The 21,309-nt window shown below is 40.6% G+C and overlaps 1 protein-coding gene across 1 annotated transcript in view; it reads left to right on the top strand.

Annotated features, from left to right (window-relative positions):
* LOC307047203 (glutamate receptor ionotropic, kainate 2-like) overlaps positions 1-13,385 on the top strand; it is a 344,882-nt gene extending 331,497 nt beyond the window's left edge. The window contains 1 exon segment of the mRNA XM_079693992.1: positions 11,407-13,385. Coding sequence (XP_079550118.1) covers positions 11,407-11,571 — 165 coding nt within the window. The 3' untranslated portion in view covers positions 11,572-13,385.
* Positions 13,386-21,309: the final 7,924 nt, after the last annotated feature.

Below are 21,309 nucleotides of genomic sequence, written 5' to 3'. Positions count from 1 at the left end.
CAATCTGTGAAATTATCTTTTTTTATTTATTGTGAAAATCAACCATATATTTTTGTTTCATTGCTCCAGACTCCACATAATTGAATACCACCTACTTTTACATTGTTTTCTAACCATGATGCTGAAAGTGTCAAGTTGAAAAATGTGGTGCTAAGCATCTCTTTGTTGTGTTTCACATGCTTGATAGTGCACACCCTGTAATTTGCATTTTATAATTACTTCTGTGACATAAGAAAGGAGCAAAAATAGCAGCTAGTCATTAACATAAATGGATGAGCCATACAGCCTCTTATACAGTAGAGCAACTGTTAATAGTTGTATAAAGGTTTAATAGACATGTTATTGAAATATAGTATGTTTGAGAGATTACTGCATTTACTAAACAAATTGTAATGCCACAAGATGAGCGTATTGTTAAAGACACTTGTTAAACATTTTAATGAAAGTATTAATAAACATTTGATAACTTTACCAACTTTATACTTCTTTAGGCTTGTCATTTTGATTAATCCATGACTATGACACTTTTATTTTCTTGCCTCAATCATGTTCCCTGTACAATATTTAAGTACATTTCATCATCGCTGCTACACGCTCGCATGTTTTCTTTACAGAAGTTTGTGAAATATTCATGTTTGCCTTCAAATCCATAAACAGATAAGAGTATAAATCCAATAAATGTCTGTGCACCTACTACAGAGGTTACTCTGAGAACTGTTTGGCATAGTGTATTGTAAAGACTGTAAAGATCAAAAGTGAAAAACTATTCAAATTGCAATTTTCCGCAGATTTAAACACATCTCTTTCCCAATGTTAATCAATGGGAAAACGTTTTTTTGGGCCCAATGACGTTAGACAGATGGAAGTTGTAATCCCACTGTTTGGCCACTACGAAACCGTGCTTGAATGTCCATAACACTTCCTAGGGACTTTGGTTTTACAAACTATAACTGCCGTACAAGAAATAGTAGGTGTCCAAACTTTAAATAAAGTTTCTTGCCACAGGTCCATCAGTATCCTTTGGAGAAATTATCATAAGTCTCTCCCAGTACACTCAATTTGTGATCATTCTTCCAGACATCATATCTCCGCCTGGCTCAGGTGACACTATCATCTCTGTAATGCTTATTTACAAGAACATGTCATTAGATATAACAGGATTTTAGGCTATATGCATTTACAAAAGAAATGTATTGACTGGGAGCAAACTGTTAATTTGAACTGAAACCAAAGATCGAGTTAAAATGTTTCTTAGTAACCTGGACAATAGATGTTGACCTCACAGGCCAGCACCAGATGATCAATCTCCACCCGCTAACAGTCCCTCACAATTTAAAAAATGTTGATTGAATTTTCAAGGAATTATTGCAAAATGAATTGATAAACTGAACATATTTTCTAAATCTGAATGGTTAATTATCACCTAAATGACATCGAACCAAAATGTTTTGACAAAAAAACTATTCCAGTTAAAATGAGAAACGCTGTGTTTTTTGCTAACCTCCATAAATGCATTTCTATTCTATTTCTCATATCTTGTTAGCAGGCAAGCTTGCCACCCAGACTGTGACTGCAGGAGTCATCTAAATCTTGGTTTTCTGGGTAAACAACATACAACATGTTGACAGCGTTGGCTTTGAAGGAGCTAAGCTAGCTCCTATAAAGCTACTTCAGCTAGCTAGCTAGTTTCCTATAGCCTAAACACACCTTGAACCTCAAGAAATCCAAATCAATCTCAGCTGGTTGTGGGTAAGATGGCAAACAAGAGGATTTCTCAAACAGTTTTTTTTGTATTTACAAAGTTAAATTTACATTAAGTGCGTAAGGTGGTTTTCACGTTTTGACCATGTTTGGATAGATGGAAGTATTAACCACTGCTCCGTAATGCCTGGTATCAAAGGAAGAGCACAGTCAAGGCGAAGGAGACAGTGTTAGATTTGTTTTCTTCTCATTTTTTTTTAAAGTTATTTTTTGTAATTTAAGCAAAGTAAGATATTTTAGAGAGCTAATTTTGGACTCCATTATGTTCAACTAAATGTCATGCCTCATTGACCTTCAATGGAGCATTTCTTTGTCATCTCCATGCTAGTCTATCAGATTTCCATGATTACCATAGTTGTCCCCTTCCTCCCTCTCCTCCTCCTCTACCTCCTTTTTCTCTCCTCCTGCCCCCCCTCCCTCAGCTCCTCCTCCGCTTCCTTCTCCCTCTCCTCCTCCTCCCGCTCCTCCTTCTGCTGCTGCTTTTTCCTCTCTTCCTGCCTGCTGCTGAGGCTGCTGCAGACTAACCTGGCTCTTGGGGTGCGGGGACCACCAGCTGTGTGTGAGGAACCCATCTCATCAATCCAGCACAAACACACACAAACATGCCTGCATGCATTTAGATGCACACATACATGCATGAGTAGAGATGTCTGTGCGCAGAGGAAAAGTCTACAGGTGGTTGGTCTAAGGTATTTGGCAAGTTTTTGTACGTTTTCAAAGATTTCTCAGAGGAGGATCTGCTTTAGAGGCAGAAACATATATAGCCGTAACCTCCTGGACTCCATAGCTTTGTCTCATATCAGCGTTAAAACAGACCAATGGGACTATCCATTTCCAAAGGCAGGAGACCAAGTAATGCAGCCTTCATTCACTAAAATCTAGAAGATCCTCTGTGTTTCTTTGGCCAGACAAGTATGTCAATAATGGACAATTCTTCAAACCATTTTCTTTCAGTATTAATGCCATTATTCAACAATTCAAGCTTTCTATAATCTCTGCATAACAAAGCTAAGGTATGGTTAATATTAAAGAAGTATTATGGTTTGTAGAAAGTTAGAAGTTAATCACAGGTACATTACAGGAAGCAAAAGCAAAGCGAGACATGCTACACCATCAAAAGCCTTATTACCCCAGGGCACTAAGTACCAATCGCGTTCACACCGGAGCACAAAATGAGCCGCTGTCGTCACTTCGTCTTCTTCTACTTTGGGTTTACTGGCAGGCTGCAAACAACTTCACGGCGTATACTGCCACCCGAAGTTCCCGGCCGGAAGTCCCCAGAGTTGGGGACTGGCTTCAGTAGAAGCTGCTGGGACTCCCAGCAGCTTCTACTGACCGATTAAATTGCCAGAAGGCCGACACCTCCTCATCACTCCACCGCTCCCATATTTTCTTTTGTGTTGCCATAAGTTATTCTCTCTCCGTTGGTGCGCGGGGCTAATGCTAATGCTAATAATACTAATGCCACAAATACAATGGCGGCTTCACAAAACTTTTTCAGAGTTTTACGGGGCGTGGTTTGCAATTCACCCAGCCAATCAGAACTGGGGCACTTGGTGTGAACGCAACATAAGGGGTACTAAGGGAACTAAAGGGGAAAAGTACGGGGAAAAGTACTCCGATGTGAACGTGGCTATTGACAAACCAAACGAGCACTAAAAAAAGTGCCTCCTTGGGGGTGCTTTGGATCGTTTCACGTCGCCTGTATCAGGGCCAAAAGGTTGTTCTTGAATACATGACAAAGACTACAGCCAACGGCAACCAGCAAGTAGGTTTTGCGTCTTTCTGATAGCAAATAACTCGACACGGTTTAGTTGAATACTTGTTCTGATCCATTGTGGTCAGCTTTGACTTAATGCAGTCTATTATTTCTGTAAGCAGACTGTTTATAGGTATAGCAGACCATTTTATTCTTCAGTCATATCGATCCGCAGAAAGACGTCTGGTAAGTTAAATAACAGCTGTGGTCAATTAGTTGTTAGTCCCTTAATGGTCAGAAGGCTTAAATCACTCTGTGAATGCAACGTTTACAAATGCCATCTTAGGTGACTAGTTTAGATCCTGCTCACCCTGTCGAGGTTTATTTCACAGTAATGATTAACTCGCTGTAGATTCTGCTTACATAACAGCAAGCGGTGGTAGGTAGTACTTCAAAATGGAAATTCAGAAACTTATGGCTGTGGCCCAACAGGCTGTTGTTATTTCTACATCAAACCTTCTCACCACAACCCTAACCCTAACCCACAATAAAAAAAACATGATATGGCTTTGGCGTGAATTCAACATGCTAGATCAAATAAACGTGCTAAATATATTAAAGATGCTAAAGAAGCCAACAAATGTCGATTTTGGGAATGTTGCAGGACACAAAGTAAGTAAGGCAACCAACACTCATGGACAGCCGACATTGGCTGACCGTTGGCCTGGTGGTCGGGGTTTACATGTTTAGCTTCTCTACATGTTGGACAGACACTCCCTGACTTGGCATTTGATGTTGGATTTGTGTGTAAGTCATGAAGTGCTGGTCTGCCGAAGGACATATCATTTCCCTGGGTGGCATCATTAAAGATTTATGCCGACACAGAGTAAATGTAGGATTACAGCACCGCGCCCAATCCCATCTGATCACAGCTTCACAACTGTTCCTTCTCCATTCAAACTAACCAGAGCCCATTAGTTAACTCTCACAGGTAAGACCTCCTATATGCTGGATTTAGAAAATACATTTTCCAGATTACAATTAACCTTCTAAACAGGACTTCCATAAATGACCTTTGTCTGATTACTTTTGGATTATTGCAGCTATAAAAGACATATAAAACGAGATGACACCAACTGTACACTGGTACCCGTTAATGTCTTCATGATACACAGTTTGATTAACTATTATTTAAGTGTATCAGATCAGGCCTGTGTAAATAATGACATTGACTAAATTCACCTTTTTCTTTCGCATTCCTTTTGCTCTCAGCATTAGATTTACAACCCTTCCGTTGTCCTCAAAGCAGGCAGGCCCCTTCCTCTGAGCGATCCCATATTGCTGCGGCTGATTGTTGAGCATCATAAAAACTCTGTAATCCAATGACCCTAAGCAGCGGCCATCAATCCAGGCTGCCAGCAGTAGGCAGCCATGATGGCAGTGTGTCCCCTGAGTGCCAGCGGAGTGGACCAGTGTTCCCCAAAGCCTGCAGCTACACAGCTTTTACTGGCAAAAAAAACTGCAATGCCATTTAATTTTACAGGGAGGGAATCAATATTATGAAAAGCCAGCATGTTGGGGTTTAGATTATCAGCAGTCACACTGTGACAAACATTTGTAGGCATTTCTTGTGTTAGCTGCAGGGCATAACATACAGTAATAGTAGTAGTAGTAGTAGTAGCACTATATAGAAGATGCCTGGAAAAACCACAGAGATGGAGGTTTGATATGATACAAAAGTTTTACAAAACTCAACTTAAAGGAGCTGAATGTAGCATTTGAACATCAACAAATGATTGTTAGACCTAAATGTGATAATTATTGTACAAATTAAACAATGGCCCCTATTTAACACCCCAATTTTACTGTTAATGTTCCAATGAACTTTATCTTAAAAAGGGTTTGACTGACTAAATGTAATTAAACATTTTTTTGATGTATTGATAACTCAACTCAAGTTTTTTAAGCAGCAGCAGGCACAAAATAAAGCTAATCTACGCCGTAATCTACTGACTAGACGGTGAACATAGTGGAACATTTAGCAGTTAAAGATACAGTTATTTTTATCTAAGGGTTGATAGAAATCAAAGCAAGGCTGAGAAAGAGATGAATATGTATTTTGGAATGGAAATTGATGTCTGAGAGACATGTTCAGATGTATGTGATTCCCAAGCAGATTGGGATGTAGCTTCAGAGTAGCAACAGGCTGAACCTGCACCTTCACCTAATGTGAGGTTCACAGAGACCTACATGTTTGTCTTGACTGATATTTCTTGTCATAATCAAAAGGTCAAGTTGATGTAAAATGGCCGACAACATTTAACTTGTGGCATGTGAGTTGTCATTGGTTGCTAAAAAACATAGAAGAATACAGCTTCAGCCTTGATTTTATTCAAATAGGGTGTCTTAACAAAACATAGTATGGTAAACGTAATATAAAATACTGCCTTTATGTCCCACCAGTTGCATTGTTACTGCAATTGTCATTTCCGCATGTAGTGGAGCACGCGCGGGAACTGCGAGCGCCGGAGCCTCGCAGCAAGCGAAACTGCGGCACTCCTAATTGGGGTACATTTGTGATTCAGATGAGGCTCCCTCTGCCAAATGAGGACCCACGCAGTCTGCGTGATCTGCGTGTAGGGAGGGGCGGGCCTGATAGTGGGTACATTTCATTTGTTTTGGTTTATACTATCAGCTAGATTTACCATGTGCAAAACTTTGGTGAATCGTAGCATAATAAAATCCATTCTACTTTTCACTTGGTTAGCAGCATGTTGATTGGTGCAACTAAAGCACCAGTTGTAAGGAGGTTTAAAGCTAGGGGGATGATAGACAGCAAGAGGAAGCTAGAGATTTAAAACTCCGCCCAATGTTGCCAAATCTCTTCCAAATAAAGCAACAAACACTTGCTACAAAGTTGCTAAATCTAGTGAAAAAGTTGGCAACACTGACAACCCATTACTTCATCTTCCCTCAGAAGCAGTGTCTGCTGGCTGCATGGCTGCTGTTAGTTTTCACATATGTTAAGGTAGCTAGTGGAAGTGGAAGAGTGTCCTGGCAGAGTGCGTGCAGATAGGCGTCAGGTCATTTGACAGTTTGACAGGCATGTTGTAAAATCATTTCACTTGAGTGGAATGAAAGGATTTAATGGATTCAGATTTTTCTTTCTTTTCTTTTCTTTTCTTGCCAGACCATTTTATTTATTTATTGCTGTATGGATTTAAAGAGTATTTTTAATAATACCCACTATAGCTTCAACTGTAAGTGTACTATTGTCTTAAAATCAATGTGGTATAGATTTCCTGATGTTAAAATGCTTTATCATCTCTGAATATATTGCAAAAAGGTGTCAATTTTCTACTGCATTTCAACTCTGGCTTTATTCATGAATGTCACCATCAATAGTCAGAGGAAGATTAATTGCAGAGATAGGTCTGGCCTTTAGGTAAGTCCCTGAATTAGCCTCTGAGGGATTATTATACACACTGGAAGACCTCACAACCAACCACATTCACTGTGTCTGCTTCTAATTTGTATGTTACTATAATAAAGATAAGTATACACTGGGCCCAAGTACTAATCATGGCTTTCAAATAAAACTGAACACTTTGTTAGCTACATTAAACAGCTTTTAACTGGGAACACACACACACACACACACACACACACACACACACACACACACACACACACACACACACACACACGCACACGCACACACAGTGTCTCCTCGCAGGAGCAGGACAGTTCCATTAGCAGATGCTGATGTTGTTTCACTCAGTGTGCCACAGTAGCTTATGAGAAAAGAGGAGACAATGTGAAGAAACAGCAGTTTAATTAAGCATGCAGCGACAAGGATATTCAGTCTGATGAAATACAATGTGCATCAATAAGTGATGGTGTTCTATGGGCCTGTAAAACCCACCAGGCTCACTGAGAGTGTGTTTACGCACATGTGGAGATGCCTGCCGGGGTTGTGTCTGTGCATAGATTTAGTTCAGCTGGCGCCTCGTGTTCCTGAGTGGATATTTACGTGAGTCACTACCCCACAAAGAGCATGTATCCTGCTAACCCTGGTTTATGACGACAAAACCTATAAGGTACTTAACATGATCGGCTAAAACTGTCTAAACCTAAAATCATTATTGCAGCCTTCAAAGCAAATTAAGCAAAACCAGGTAATGTAATAAACACAGGGCCATTTGGTAGAACATTTTTTACTGTTAACATAAAACTACTTCAACAAACCAACATTTAAAACAAACAAACAGCTAAGTGTCTTTAGCTTCCAGCATAAGCAAATTGCGCTTCCATAATTTATGCTACAGGAGTAAATATTAATTAATACAAAAATCTGCATAGTTTTAAACACAAACCATGTCCCTCTTTTTTATTATATATTCTTTTTTTTTTCACTAATATCAAGCTGAATTTTCCTCCAGGGTCTTTCCCAATGTAATGCTCCGCTCTTTGTCTTTCTCTCATTATCTCCCCGGTGCTGCTATTGTTTTTCACGCTGCTCAGCCACACACTCTATGCACTGAACGTGTGTTGATGCATTTGAATGTGGGATCAAAAGTGCTTGATACGGGATAGGACTCACTACCAGTTTAAAAGTATACTTGCTGACATCAGACAGTTCTGTGTGACGTCTTTGCTTTATTTAAACAATTCATTTTGCTTTATTTACACATTCATAGTGTCACAGTCTAGACCGACCGTCTGGCCAGGGAGTTCTCCTAATTCTCCAAACATCCAGTCATGCTCTCTATAGAAATATTCTTGCAAAACACGTTGTCAGACGCAATTCATCAGACCGTTATTTCTCTCAGTATTCAATCACCACATCCCGCTCAGAAAACATTTTGAAGATGTGTCTCATTTTCATGTTCCTGGAGAGAATTCAGATCTCACAGTCTGAACATCACAGCTGCAACATTCCATTTGAGAATCTGATTCTCTTTAACGGGTTGCACGGAATGTGGAAACCTTTAATAATTGAATTATATATCAATCTCTGAATTGACTACGTACTCATTGTATTCATTGCCAGTCAGGCTGTATATGGTGAAATGTGTCCAGATGTTGGGTGATAATCACAGAATGTTGATAAAGCTGCACTCGGCAGTATTTACATTTAAATCTGTATTCACATGTATATTTTATGATGAAGTGATTTATTACTCAGTTTACTCAACACTAGAGAATAACAGTTGATGCATAATTCTGATTAGTATGTATCAACTGGTTTACTTGCCAGTTTTATCAACTTTAATCCATGGCTAATTATCCAGTGGAATTGTCATTGTTATTTTGCTTCACATTACAATATGTTGTTTTACAGATTTTGTTTTAAAACAGACCTTGAAAAATGACAGCATTGAAGGTCTATGTAGGAAAGAGATCCGGGTGGATGGATGAAAGGATATTAAATAGTTCTCATTGTTTCTGGAATTAAATGTTGTGATTATTTCCAGTCATATTAAATGCACCTTACTGTACTTCCAAACAGCAGTATCACAGCATTGACTATGACCTTATCAGTGAAAAGAGCATCAGTAGGTAGACTTTGCTGTATTCCTGTCGGGCTTTCTTTTACTTTTGGAAACTATCTATGCCCACACTACAAGACATGATGACACAGAGATGCAATTTCAGGACAGCACTGTCACACAATGAAAAGAGGAACCTTGTTCGTCTGTCAGGTGTGTATGCATTGATATTCAAAGTCGTTTCTGATAGGTCACATACTAAATTGTACCAATCAGTCCTACACTGGGGTTCCAGCCCTGGTCAGTTTGCTCTTTTAAACAATAGGGTAGGAGTGGAGTGAAGGTGTGAAGGTTTGAGAAGGTAAAATGTCCTGCTTTGCCTTGATGAAAAAAGGATCCACTCTAATCATCATTATGTCTGCGGCTCTTGCTGAGTGTTCCTGTGTGCAGAAAAGAACCCTGTGTTGATTGGAATACACTGACATGTGACAATGAGCGGTAGGAATGTGATTTATGAGTCTAGAGTTTACGTCCAATTACAAAATCTGCATTGTTTGCTATTTTCTACCTGCAACCAGGACTTTTTATGAACTTTATATTTGCAATAGCTGCATTTTTTTCATGTGGGTTGTAATTTGCTTTTAGTATAGGAATAAATTATCTTAAAAATATTTGCATTATACGTTTACTATAAATAAGCTAATTGCTAATATCAATGTTATTATGCTTACAATGACAATGTTTAGCAGGTATATTGTATACCACGTTCAATATCTTCTTTGTCCATGTTGCATTAGCTCATTAGTACATTTTATTTAGCTGAGGCTTTTATCCATGGAAACGTACAATAAGTGCAATCAACAATGAAAAATACAGCTTTAAAGTAGCAATAATCTAAACCATATTAAATTCTACATACAGAAATGAGACATCTGTTTTTATTGGCCTTGGTGCAGTGGTAACAGGTGGGTTTTCAGTCTCCAACGTAAGACGGGTAAACTTACAGGCGCACACTCTGGAGTGTTTGGTTTAGCCATGTCTTGGATGTAGAAAGGACCTGATCCATTCACAGCATGGCAGGCCAATTCCAGTTTCTTGATGTGGATTCATGCAGCAACTGGTCACCAGTGAAGGGATCTGAGGAGCAGTGTAGTGTGGGAGAACTTAGGAATGTTGAAGACCAGGAGGGCTGCAGCATTCTGGATAAGCTCAGACCAGCCAGGGGGGAGTTTCAGTACTCAAGGTGCGAGTTTCCAAGAGCCTGAACAAGAACCTGTGACTCTTTCTGGGTCAGAATGGGCCGTATCCTCCTGATGTTGGAGGTGTGTGGCACAGTGGGTTGTGCGTTGGTGTTCGGATCAGGGGATTCAAACCCCACTGCAATCAGCATGTCGTTGTGTCCCTGAGATACTTCATCCCAAATGGCTCCTGGGGGGATTGCCCACAGTATTGAGTATGTAAGTCGCTTTGATTGATTGATTGATTGAAAAGTTTATTAACAGCTTGTATATTGGGTACAGTACAGTACAGCTCAAAACATACAATTGTTAAGGGGATGCAGACAAGAGAAAGACTTTCGTCTTGTTTTGGATAAAAGCGTCTAACAAGTAACATGTAATGTAATGTAATGTTGAAGATTGCGTATCTTCATGTGTGGGATGTGAATTGTTGTTGGCAGAGAGCAACAGTTTGTCGTCCACCAGTAAAGTTGAGGTTAATAGGAATAGTTTTTCACGTACTTGGTCACAAACCAAAGAAAATGAACCAAAACAAAAGTCCTGATCTGATGATGGGGCCATACCTACATTTATATAGCTAGCATGGCTAAAGACTCATTGAAGGCAATTTTGCTGAACTTTCCAATATTGACGCTGAGTTCTGAGATAAAAGAAACAACCTCACATTGTTCTGATGTGGAAAGATATTATGGGACACATTGGCTATTGCTAATGTATACCAGATAGTAGCCGCCCAAAGAATATGAAACACATAAACATTCAAAAATACTACTGACATGCATTAAACATTACAGATTGTCCAACAAGTACAACATTTGATGTTGGAATGAAGAATATCTTGCAATATGTCACACACTGTATGCATCAAAAGCCTTGCATGTGCAGCAACAACCACATATTCACCACTGATGTATTCTGACACTATTGTGGAGTAATTCCTTCACACCTTCCACTCTACTCCACAGCCTATGGACCTGCACCTCCCTCCATCCTTCCTCTTTCCATGTTCCCATCCAGCATTCCCTCCATTCCCAGCCTGATACACTGTATATTTCACAATTTTCCCCTTTGGCATTTCTAAGCTGCAGTGGTGTGGGGGGGGGGGGGGCTACAAAACGAGGCTGCCCTCAGGGAGAACAGGCCTGTTCACTTGCCCATAATATTTGGACTGGGGAAGCAGCCTGAAACCCATTCTGTTCTCCTTTTTCCTACGCAGAGGTCCTTCTGCAGTGCGATGGTGGACGAGCTGCGGGTTTCCCTCAAGTGCCAGCGCCGGCTCAAACACAAGCCCCAGCCCCCTGCCATGGTGAAAACAGAGGAGGTCATCAACATGCACACCTTCAACGACCGCAGACTCCCAGGGAAAGAGACCATGGCCTAAAATGGGATCCTCAATCACTTTATCACCCTCTCTCCTGCAGCGAGGAGGTTTGCAGAGACACTGGGGTAAAGGGTGGGGGTAAATGGTAAGGGGGGGTTTTAATGGTGGACAGTTGGGTTATTCCGGAGGTGCTTGCTTGAGTATATTGACAACATGTTTCTTTATAAATAGCTACGGATAAGAGATTTAACAATATTTCCTGTGGAAATAACTTGAACCTGGGTGAAATGTCTGCGAGTTACCTCAGTACTCTTACAGGTGCCAGGATTGTTGAAACCCAGGAGTCAGAGAGAGAAGGAATGGGTATACATTTAAGTTGGGACAAAGCTGGTCCCCTAAAAAAGGAAAATAATCGGACCTATCTTATTTAGCTGCTGCTCAGTCAGTCTTTCGCTAAAGAAGCTGGTGGAGCAGCATTTAGAGCATCTCAGAGATTATGAGCTTATTAAAGATGCTTACTGGGGGATTAAGGAGAAAAGTTTGTACAGGATTGTTTATTTTCAAAAGTTCAGCTCTCTAGAATTAAACCCGAAGCCCTGAAGATGAAGGCGGACTCTGCAGCGAAATGTACAGAGAGGCACTGCGCAGTCACATATGATATTGATCGACTTCAAAACGGATATACTGTATATCATCTATCAGGCAATAAGTGATATCATTTATTTGTGTTTCAGAGTACTAACCCTTTGAGTCTTTAATGTAGGGGAGGGGAGGGGGGTTATATTGGGAAGTTCAAGCAGAGGATGGAGTAGAGGCAATATAGTGAGCTGCCGATGTATCAGCCAGTAGTCACTTAAAAAACGATCCTATGGAGGAACACACTCTTAATGTTAATAAGGAGGAACCGTGGAATGGGGTGGGCACAACTCACCAAGTCTAAATTCATAGCAATCAAAACAAAAAAACACAAACTCTATTTATTCAAAGTATTTATTGTTTTATTTATGAGACCCCTTATTTATTATCTCTACGGACTGGATTTTCACTACTGCCGTGAACACACCTCACTTTACCTCTGTATGGGTACACAGTTTCCCACCATTTGCTCTGTGTCAAGTCTTCACTTTCATTTTGTACTCCTGTGGCTTTGATTTCGTTCTTTGGTAGTAAAGCTCCATATTTACTTGTGCAAATGCAATTTCTATGAAAACGTGTTTTTGTACGAAGAGAATCAACATTTTGTAATGATTTTTATCAAAAGAAACGCACCATGAAGAGTGTAATCAAACGCAGAGAGGGGGGGGGTCCTTCAGGCTGGGAGTTCAGGAGGCTCTCCTAGACACTAGATAGAGCCAACACACACACAAACACATATATGCACACAAACACACACACAAACACCACCGAGACTGCACACATCCTCCATGGAGCAGATTCACACCAATTAGTTATTTTAGTGAGAGAGTTCTGGGAAGCATCAGTGACATGTTGTTTTGCAGAAGAAGAAAACAGAAAGTATTTTTATCATGTAAAGGAATCATATTTAAAGAAAGATATTTTTACTTCACATGAAAGAAGTGTAAGTATAATACTGGTTAGAGCAAATACTTAGTGTACACACACGGAGAGGGAGGAAGACTACTGATGATGCTTATGGTTATCTACACCCCCTGATTACTGATAGACTGCTAGAATCCAGTGCTGAGCAATTGTGTGTAAATGGTTTTAAAATGGAAAAATATGTATTTAAAAAATAAAATTAATAAAGAACACTTAACTAATTTTGAACTTGTTGTGAAAACAAAACGGAGTGCACACAGTTTACCCTTTGAAGTTGATGCACAAATTTAAAGAAAATAAAAGAGTATTCACAAGTTTCTCCTCTTCTGTGTCTTTATTATATATGTCAAGTGTGGCAAAAACAGTGAACATGACAGCAGGTTCATTAGAAAACATGTATACACTTAACAAATAGCAAACTAAAAGGCCCCTGTGGGACATTTAATAATTGAATACATGCTGGGCCTTATTTTGGAGGGGTGTGTCCAATTAAAATGAGTTTGAGGCATTTCTTATGGTATCTGCATTAAACTTGGGGACTTTCTTAATCTGGCAGAGCTGGTGTCATGGCTGCCGGATTTAGCACCCCCTCCGTTTCTTTGGCCAGGATGGTCACAATATCACCAAAATCACAATGGTGTTAGCTATTTCCCTGTACTTTAAGCAAAACAATTCATTTTAATCTGGATTCATGGTGTAATGAAATGGTAGGGGGGCATTCTAAATCTGGTAGAGTTGGTGTCATGGCCCCTGTGTTACTTTGGCCAGGATGGACATAATCTCTCCAAAATCCCTCTGGTGATCAGTTTACGGAAGCAAAAGCATTTACTCTGAGCCTATCAGGTGAAATATGGGACATGCTTTAATGTTCAAAAAGCTCTTTATTTTTCTCACACTGCCTGTGCTGCAGCACCTCTCTGTCTGAAACCAGAGCCCAGTCTGCTCTGATTGGTTAGCCGGCCGGCTCTGTTGTGATTGGTCAACTGCTCAGAGAGGTCTTGCCCCTTAGGTGCCGTTTACACGAGAACAAAACGGGCTGGATCCGCATAGTTTCTCTTGCGTATAGCCCTCTCATTTACACGAGGCCGTAACAAAACGATAGAAACGGACCCCACAAACGATAACGGGTCCCAAGGTGGATAGATTTGCAAACGAAACGCTCTGGGGGGTCAAACGGCTCCGTGTAATCACCTCTATACGATCATTTCCCGATAGATGAAGCCATAGCCCCGCCTCTCCCCGCCTCTGCTGCTCACTGCTGCTCACTGCTGTAGCATGGCCAGTAGCTACTGTCAGTAGCTACTGCTAGTGCTACTGCTACTGACCATGCTACAAATGTTAGTACAACATCTACAGCTCGATCATGTATTCTACAGATGTTAGTGCAAAATATACAGCTCCTCTACCACAACCATCAGCAACAAGTGGACATGGAGAATTACATGAACTACTACATGTTGCTAAATCCACTGCGGGGCATAAACAGAAGGGTAGCCATGGCAACATTGCTCCGGGATCTTCTTCGCTGCTTTTGGTATATTTTGTGGCGGAAGTTACAGCGCCACTTACAGTCCCGGCATATGTACTACAGCGTGTCCAGCGCTTTCGAGCTGTCTCGTGTGGAAGTACAGCGCCACTTACAGTCCCGGCATGTGTACTACAGCGTTTCCAGCGTTCTCGTGTGAACAGACACGTCAAATGAAACGAATACGTGTGACCGGAAGACTTTTTTGAAAACGCATTCTGTGCATAAACGCAAACGTTCCCGTGTGAGCGGCACCTTAGCCTTCAGGGGGTGGGAGAGAAACTCCCTCTGGAGGGAACATACTGTAGGGATGTGAGCCTTTGCAGACCTTTCACATGCACACAAACACAATAACACACTGCAGGAGAGGGTAAACTACAAAAAGTATGAAAGGGCCTCTATAAGTTTAACCACTATATAATGTATAGTAGATACTGTATGCAGACATACAGGTTGATCAAGCCCTACAAGTAAATAGGCTTCCAATGTCCAACATATTGTCAGCTAGCCAACGCCGATCTGTGCTTATCCGACATCTCCCGTCCAGCTTTTCTCCACCTTAGCAGGGAAATTACATCTTTATTGATCTCTCTAGCCATGTTCCAATAGAGCACACTTCTAATCAGCCACAATGATGGAAAACACCTGGCTGTGCACGTAACTTTAAGAATTATTAATCCCTTCAACAATTCTTGACATGCTTTTGAAAATAAGGTAAATAAATAGGTGTCTTCTATTGCTAGTGTGTAATTAAATGGAGCCCTTGTTAGTAATCATTCTCAGGAACAGAGTTGGGTGTAACGCGTTACAAAGTAACGTTACTGTAATAATATTACTTTTGTCGGTAACGGAGTAGTGTAACGCGTTACTTTTATAATTCAGTAATCACAACACAGTTACTAACATTGCCCCGACGCGGCGCGCGTTACTTTGTTACTTTTATAAAAATCAGTCATAATCACACTGACAGACAAGAGGGGTTTCCGCCACAGGTTTATATGTACGTAACAGAGATGGGGACTCGAGTTTGTGACTCGGACTCGAGTCGCACTTAAGTCGCACACACAGAGACTTCAGACTTGACTTGGAGTCCTGCTCAAAAGACTTCGGACTCGACTTGGACTCGTGTTTTGGGAACAGTCATTGTGTTTTCTATTTTTGGCGTATTAACATTGAGGAAACTCTGAAACGTCTGACGGGCGTCCTTCCATTTTTTCATGGTAACCATGGTAATCTCATTACGCAGGTGTGCGCCTCTCACTAACGGCATGGCGACCGGCGGCACACCTGCAGCTGTACCGCTTGTAATTAGGTTCAACTATAAAAACTTTGAACTAAAAGCCGGCGGCACCAACAAAAGGAGCGCACACTGCAAAGTCTGCAATATTAAAATCAAGGAGGCTGGTGCAACAACGTCAAATTTCATCAGGCACTTGAAAACTCACCCGGAGAGGTCAGTCACATTAGCGCATATGGACGGTTAGCAAACATGTTTAGCTCAGCATCAGCTATGTAATGATAACTTAGCTTGCTACTAGCTTTGTAACTGAATATTTGAAAAGATGAGTGAATGTTTGCTTGTCACACTTGTTTGCATTTAGCTAAACTGTGATGTTTTTCCTCATATTGCATTGCAATAGCCTGTTTAAAGTGATCATATAACAAACAACTAATCAGTACTGATACTGTGGGGGCCTGGCAGACAGCGCAGTATGCGAGTGTGGCGAGCCTGAGCAGACTGCCGACCACATAATCACCACCTGTCCTCTGTACAGACCTCCTTCAGAGGCTGGCCTCTTCCAAGTGGGACCAGAGACGAGAGCGTGGCTTTGTGACACTGAGCTGGACATATGACGACGATACACGAAAGAAGAAGAAGTACTGATACTGTATGCTAATAGGAGTGATAATAATACAGTAAATGCTTTGAATTTCTTAGATATAGCTGTGCAGTATTCTTAACAGACTGGATAGCAACAGACAACAGAAGGCTTATTACAACCAGAAGAGACATGAGACTTTTATTTTTTAGTGACTTGAGACTTGACTTGGACTCGTGACCAAAGACTTGAGACTTGATCAAGTCTCACCCCACAAAGACTTGAGACTTGACTTGGACTCATGACCAAAGACTTGAGACTTGACTTGGACTTGCAAAAAAAGACTTGTGAACATCTCTGGTACGTAATATGCGCGACTTGCGCGTCCACATCTCCTGCAGTGCAGTGCTGCATAAACATGGCTGAGTCAGCGATAACTTTCGAGGGGTGGAGGTATGCCCATTATTTTGAGTTTCTCCGAAGAATAGACCCGAATGTGACGGTGAGGTGCAAACTGTGTCCAGGCCAGAAGCTGTTATCCACTGCTACAGGGACGTGCACAGGTACGGCCCGGGCTAATGTTGCCCGGGCTAATGTTGCCCGGGCAGCGGCCCGTTTGGCCTTTTTGGGTGACCTACCCCTCTGGAGAGAGCGAGACCTTTTTTTTTTTTTTTTCTGTCTTTACGTTTCACAGACTGTTAGCTTGTTGTTGTAGGCTGGTAGCCTATTTTATTAAAGAGCATATAAAAATTAGGGATGCACCGAATATTCGGCCGCCGAAAATTATCGGCCGAAAATGGTTAAAAAGGCCCTTTCGGCTTTCGGCCGAATCACCGAATGTCAGGGGACAGGGTTACGTTGGTAAGCTAACGTGTTGTTGTGATGACGTAATCAAAACGCGGCGACAAGCACGGCGCGCGACCATGCTCGCAGCTGGCTCACAGCCAACATGTCTGGCGCTTGGAGATATTTAAAAGAGGCGCGGATTACGATTTGCAAAACGTGTTCAGCTGACATTTCTCGAGGGGGTGTAACTGCAAAGACTTTCACCATTTCGGGATTACTCCACCACTTGAAATCAAAACACCCGGACAAATATGCGGAGTAAGATCAAATCACAAGCACTGACAGCGAGAGACTGTTCAGCGCTGCCTCTCATGTGCTTGATGAGAAGAGGAACAGACTTATGGCTGATAAAGCAGAGAAGCTACTGTTCATTAAAAAGAACCTCCCACTTTTCCTTAATAAGTAGACAAGGCTGGCTTATCATAAGCTTATCTAGTTCTACATGTCTACTCTATACCCACTTTCCTGAACAATTTTCATTGTGAGTTATAATTCACCATCTCAGGTTATCATTAGGGGGAAATGACAGCAGCACAGTGTTCAATATATTGTACTTTCGGTATCTAAATGATACAATGTTGTTTACATTGCTCATGAGGACAGACCACCTTATTTGCAGATTCTTGAAATTGTAATTTAATTTGTAATTGATTGTGGATTTTGTATCCAGTTTTCACTTTATGTATCTTTATACAATGTTTACTACTTTGCTTATGAGGACAGACAGCCTTATTTACAGATTCTTGAAATTCAATTGTAATTTCATTTGTAAATAGTTACATTCATGTGGATTTATCCAGTTTGCACATTTGTATGCATGCACTTATAGGTGCATTTGTTGTTGTTGAAGGCCTGGCTGTTACAGTCTTTATTTACACTGTTTTGTTGTAGGCCTACTGGTCTAGATGTTTATGCAGTTTTAAAGCACCTTGGCTTTGTTCTGAATGCACTTTGTTGTAGTTATCCTACAGAGAAAAGAAAATGCACTTGACTTGGAATTAATGCATTCAAAAGTGCTTTTATGGACCCATAATAGTGATTATTATTTAAGTTAAGTTTTGCCATAATCATGTCTTTTTCCATAATCAGGTAGCTGAACAACATTGGTAAAAAATGTATACATTATATATATTTCTATTAATCATTTTTCGGCCTTTCGGCATTCGGTTTTCGGCCAACTGTTTCCTATTTTCGGTATCGGTTTCGGCCAAGAATTTCCCATTCGGTGCACCCCTAATAAAAATAAAGACTTGTGTTATGTCTTCCTTAATGCAATAGTAATTGGGGGTGAAAGTGGAGTCTCGCAGAGGTAAAACTGTGGCGCGCTTACAGGTGCGCCGCAGTCTGAGTGATCTGCCTGTAGGGAGGGGCGGGCCGGCCCTGCGAGTAAAGTAACGAGTTTATGTAGAGAGTAACGAAGTAGTGTAATATATAACTTTTTTTTAAAGTAATATGTAATATATTACATTTTTTTAGTAACGACCCCATCTCTGCTCAGGAAACAGGGTCTCTTATTGTTTTAACTGACGATTTACATGGTAATATTATGGATCATGAATGGGTAACCAATTGGCCCCAAGCGGGATATCTGTTAGTTAGTCTGTTAGTACTCTTTAGCAATTCATAAGGGCATGGGGTCTGGATAATATAATGACTATAATAATAATAATAATAATAATAATAATAATAATAATAATAATAATAGACAGTGTGTGGGATAATTAGATCAAGGTCACAGGTAGGCCCCAAATGGGGTTTAAATGAGATGTATACAGCGTAGAAATTAGCTTGTTGCCCGAGTCATTAACAGATAATAGTAATAATATAGGTCCCCCTTGCGAGACTCACATGGGTTTAAAGTCTGTTAAAAAAATAGTCTGGTGCAATCTTATTAATGTTCCATTCCTCTCTTAATTGTAGACACTGATGCTGCCATTTCTAAACCAATAATAGTTCTCAACCTGCATTCACATGATCAGCAGGAAACTGCTCTGCAATGAAGTGGCCGTTGTTTTTCTACGGAGACAGCGTTGCTGCGGTGCCGTCCGACTTGGTCGTGAAGCGCTACCCTCCGCGCTGCACTCAGACTGCATATTATTTCATCTTTGACCTCGTTTACCGCTGACCTTTCAACTGGAAACCAATCAGGAGAGCCGTATGAGTAGCCATAGAAAAAAAACGTAACTTGCTGTTTTCATCGGCGTAAGCTTAGAGCAAATTTCATATAATGTGAGTGCAGCTTGCAGCTTAACAGAGATAATATTTCAACAAACCATGACCTCTGTCTAGGATAATGTCTACGGCAGCTCTAACCCCTAGATACATGAGGGGTCCACATAAACCCATCTTTGTGTTATTAACAGAGATAGCAAAAGTACACACATCCTTAACTCGCGAAAAACAAATCTCCAGGTGCACTTTGAAATCTATAAAGAGAGACTTGGCCTTTATAATTTGGAATTGAAATTTGCCCGATAGTCTTTCTTCTCTGATGTCATTGCCAAAAAAACAAACAACGCACGTGCCTTGTTTGCTACCGTCTACAGACTATCTAACCCCCCAGTGTCTATCCACTAGGGCGTGCAATGAATTTGCCTCCTTCTTCACTGACAAAATTCAGAAAATCCGACAAGCAGTCAGTCCCTCTGTATCCGGTACAGCAAATGTTTTGTCCCTGTGTCCACTTAAAATCAATTCCAACACCATGACACAATTCCATCAGATTAATGATAAAAACCTAGAGGACATTATACAACTTCTGAAATCCTCCTTCTGTTGCCTTGACATTTCAAAAATGTGTTTCATTGCATGGCCTCATATCTACTTCATTTAGTAAACAAGTCTTTTCACTCAGGTGTTTTTCCACAGGCCCTAAAAACGGCAGCAATTAAACCGCTCTTAAAAAAGCATAATCTAGACGCTTCAGTAATGAACAATTACAGGCCCATGTCAAACCTCCCATTTCTAGGTAAAATCATTGAAAAAGTTGTTTTTCAACAGTTGAGTAATGTCTTGCATTTAAATAACTGTTTCGATGTGTTCCAGTCAGGCTTTCTTCCAAACCACAGCACTGAGACTGCTCTTGTAAAGGTCTTCAATGACATCCACTTAAAAACAGACAGTGGCAAAACTTCAGTGTTAGTATTATTAGATCTCAGTGCTGCGTTTGACACTGTTGACCACAACATATTACTAGACCGACTGGAAAACTGGGTGGGACTTTCATCAACAGTTCTAAATTGGTTTGAATCCTACTTAAAGGACGGAAACAACTTTGTTTCTATTGGTAAATACAAATCTGAGTTGACAAATATGACATGTGGGGTTCCTCAAGGCTCCATCTTGGGGCCTCTTCTCTTTAACGTCTACATGCTACCACTGGCTCAGAAAATGAAAAACAATAAAATAAGTTACCATAGCTATGCGGGTGACACACAAATTTACATAAACATTTCACCAGGAGACTATGCTCCAATTCAAACACTGAGTAAGTGCATTGAACAAATCAATGACTGGATGTGTCAGAACTTTCTCCAATTAAACAAAGACAAAACTGAGGTAATGGTTTTTGGAGCCAAGGCAGAACGTATAAAAGTTAGCGCTGAGCATTAGTCTGCAATGTTCAAAACAACAGACAAAGCCAGAAATCTAGGTGTAGTCATGGACTCTGACCTGAGTTTCAACAGTCACATTAAAACAGTTACTAAATCAGCCTACTATCACCTAAAGAATATATCTAGGATTAAAAGACTAATGTCACAGCAACATTTGGAAAAACTTGTCCATGCTTTTATCTTCACTGGACTAGTCCAATGGTGTCTTCACAGGTCTCACTAAAAAATATATTAGAAAGCTGCAGCTGATTCAGAACGCTGCTGCTTGAGTCCTCACTAACACTAAGAAAGTGGATCACATCACTCCTGTTCTGTTTAAATTATGAACCATCCAGATCTCTCAGGTCTTCAGGGACTGGTCAGCTTTCTGTCCCCAGAGTCAGAACTAAACATGGTAAAGTAGCGTTCAGTTATTATGCTCCAAATATCTGGA

This window comes from Notothenia rossii (assembly GCF_949606895.1).
Source record: "Notothenia rossii genome assembly, chromosome: 7".
Taxonomy (NCBI): Eukaryota; Metazoa; Chordata; class Actinopteri; order Perciformes; family Nototheniidae; genus Notothenia; species Notothenia rossii.
Note: the sequence above shows the minus strand (reverse complement) of the source record. Positions and strands in the feature narration are given on the sequence as shown.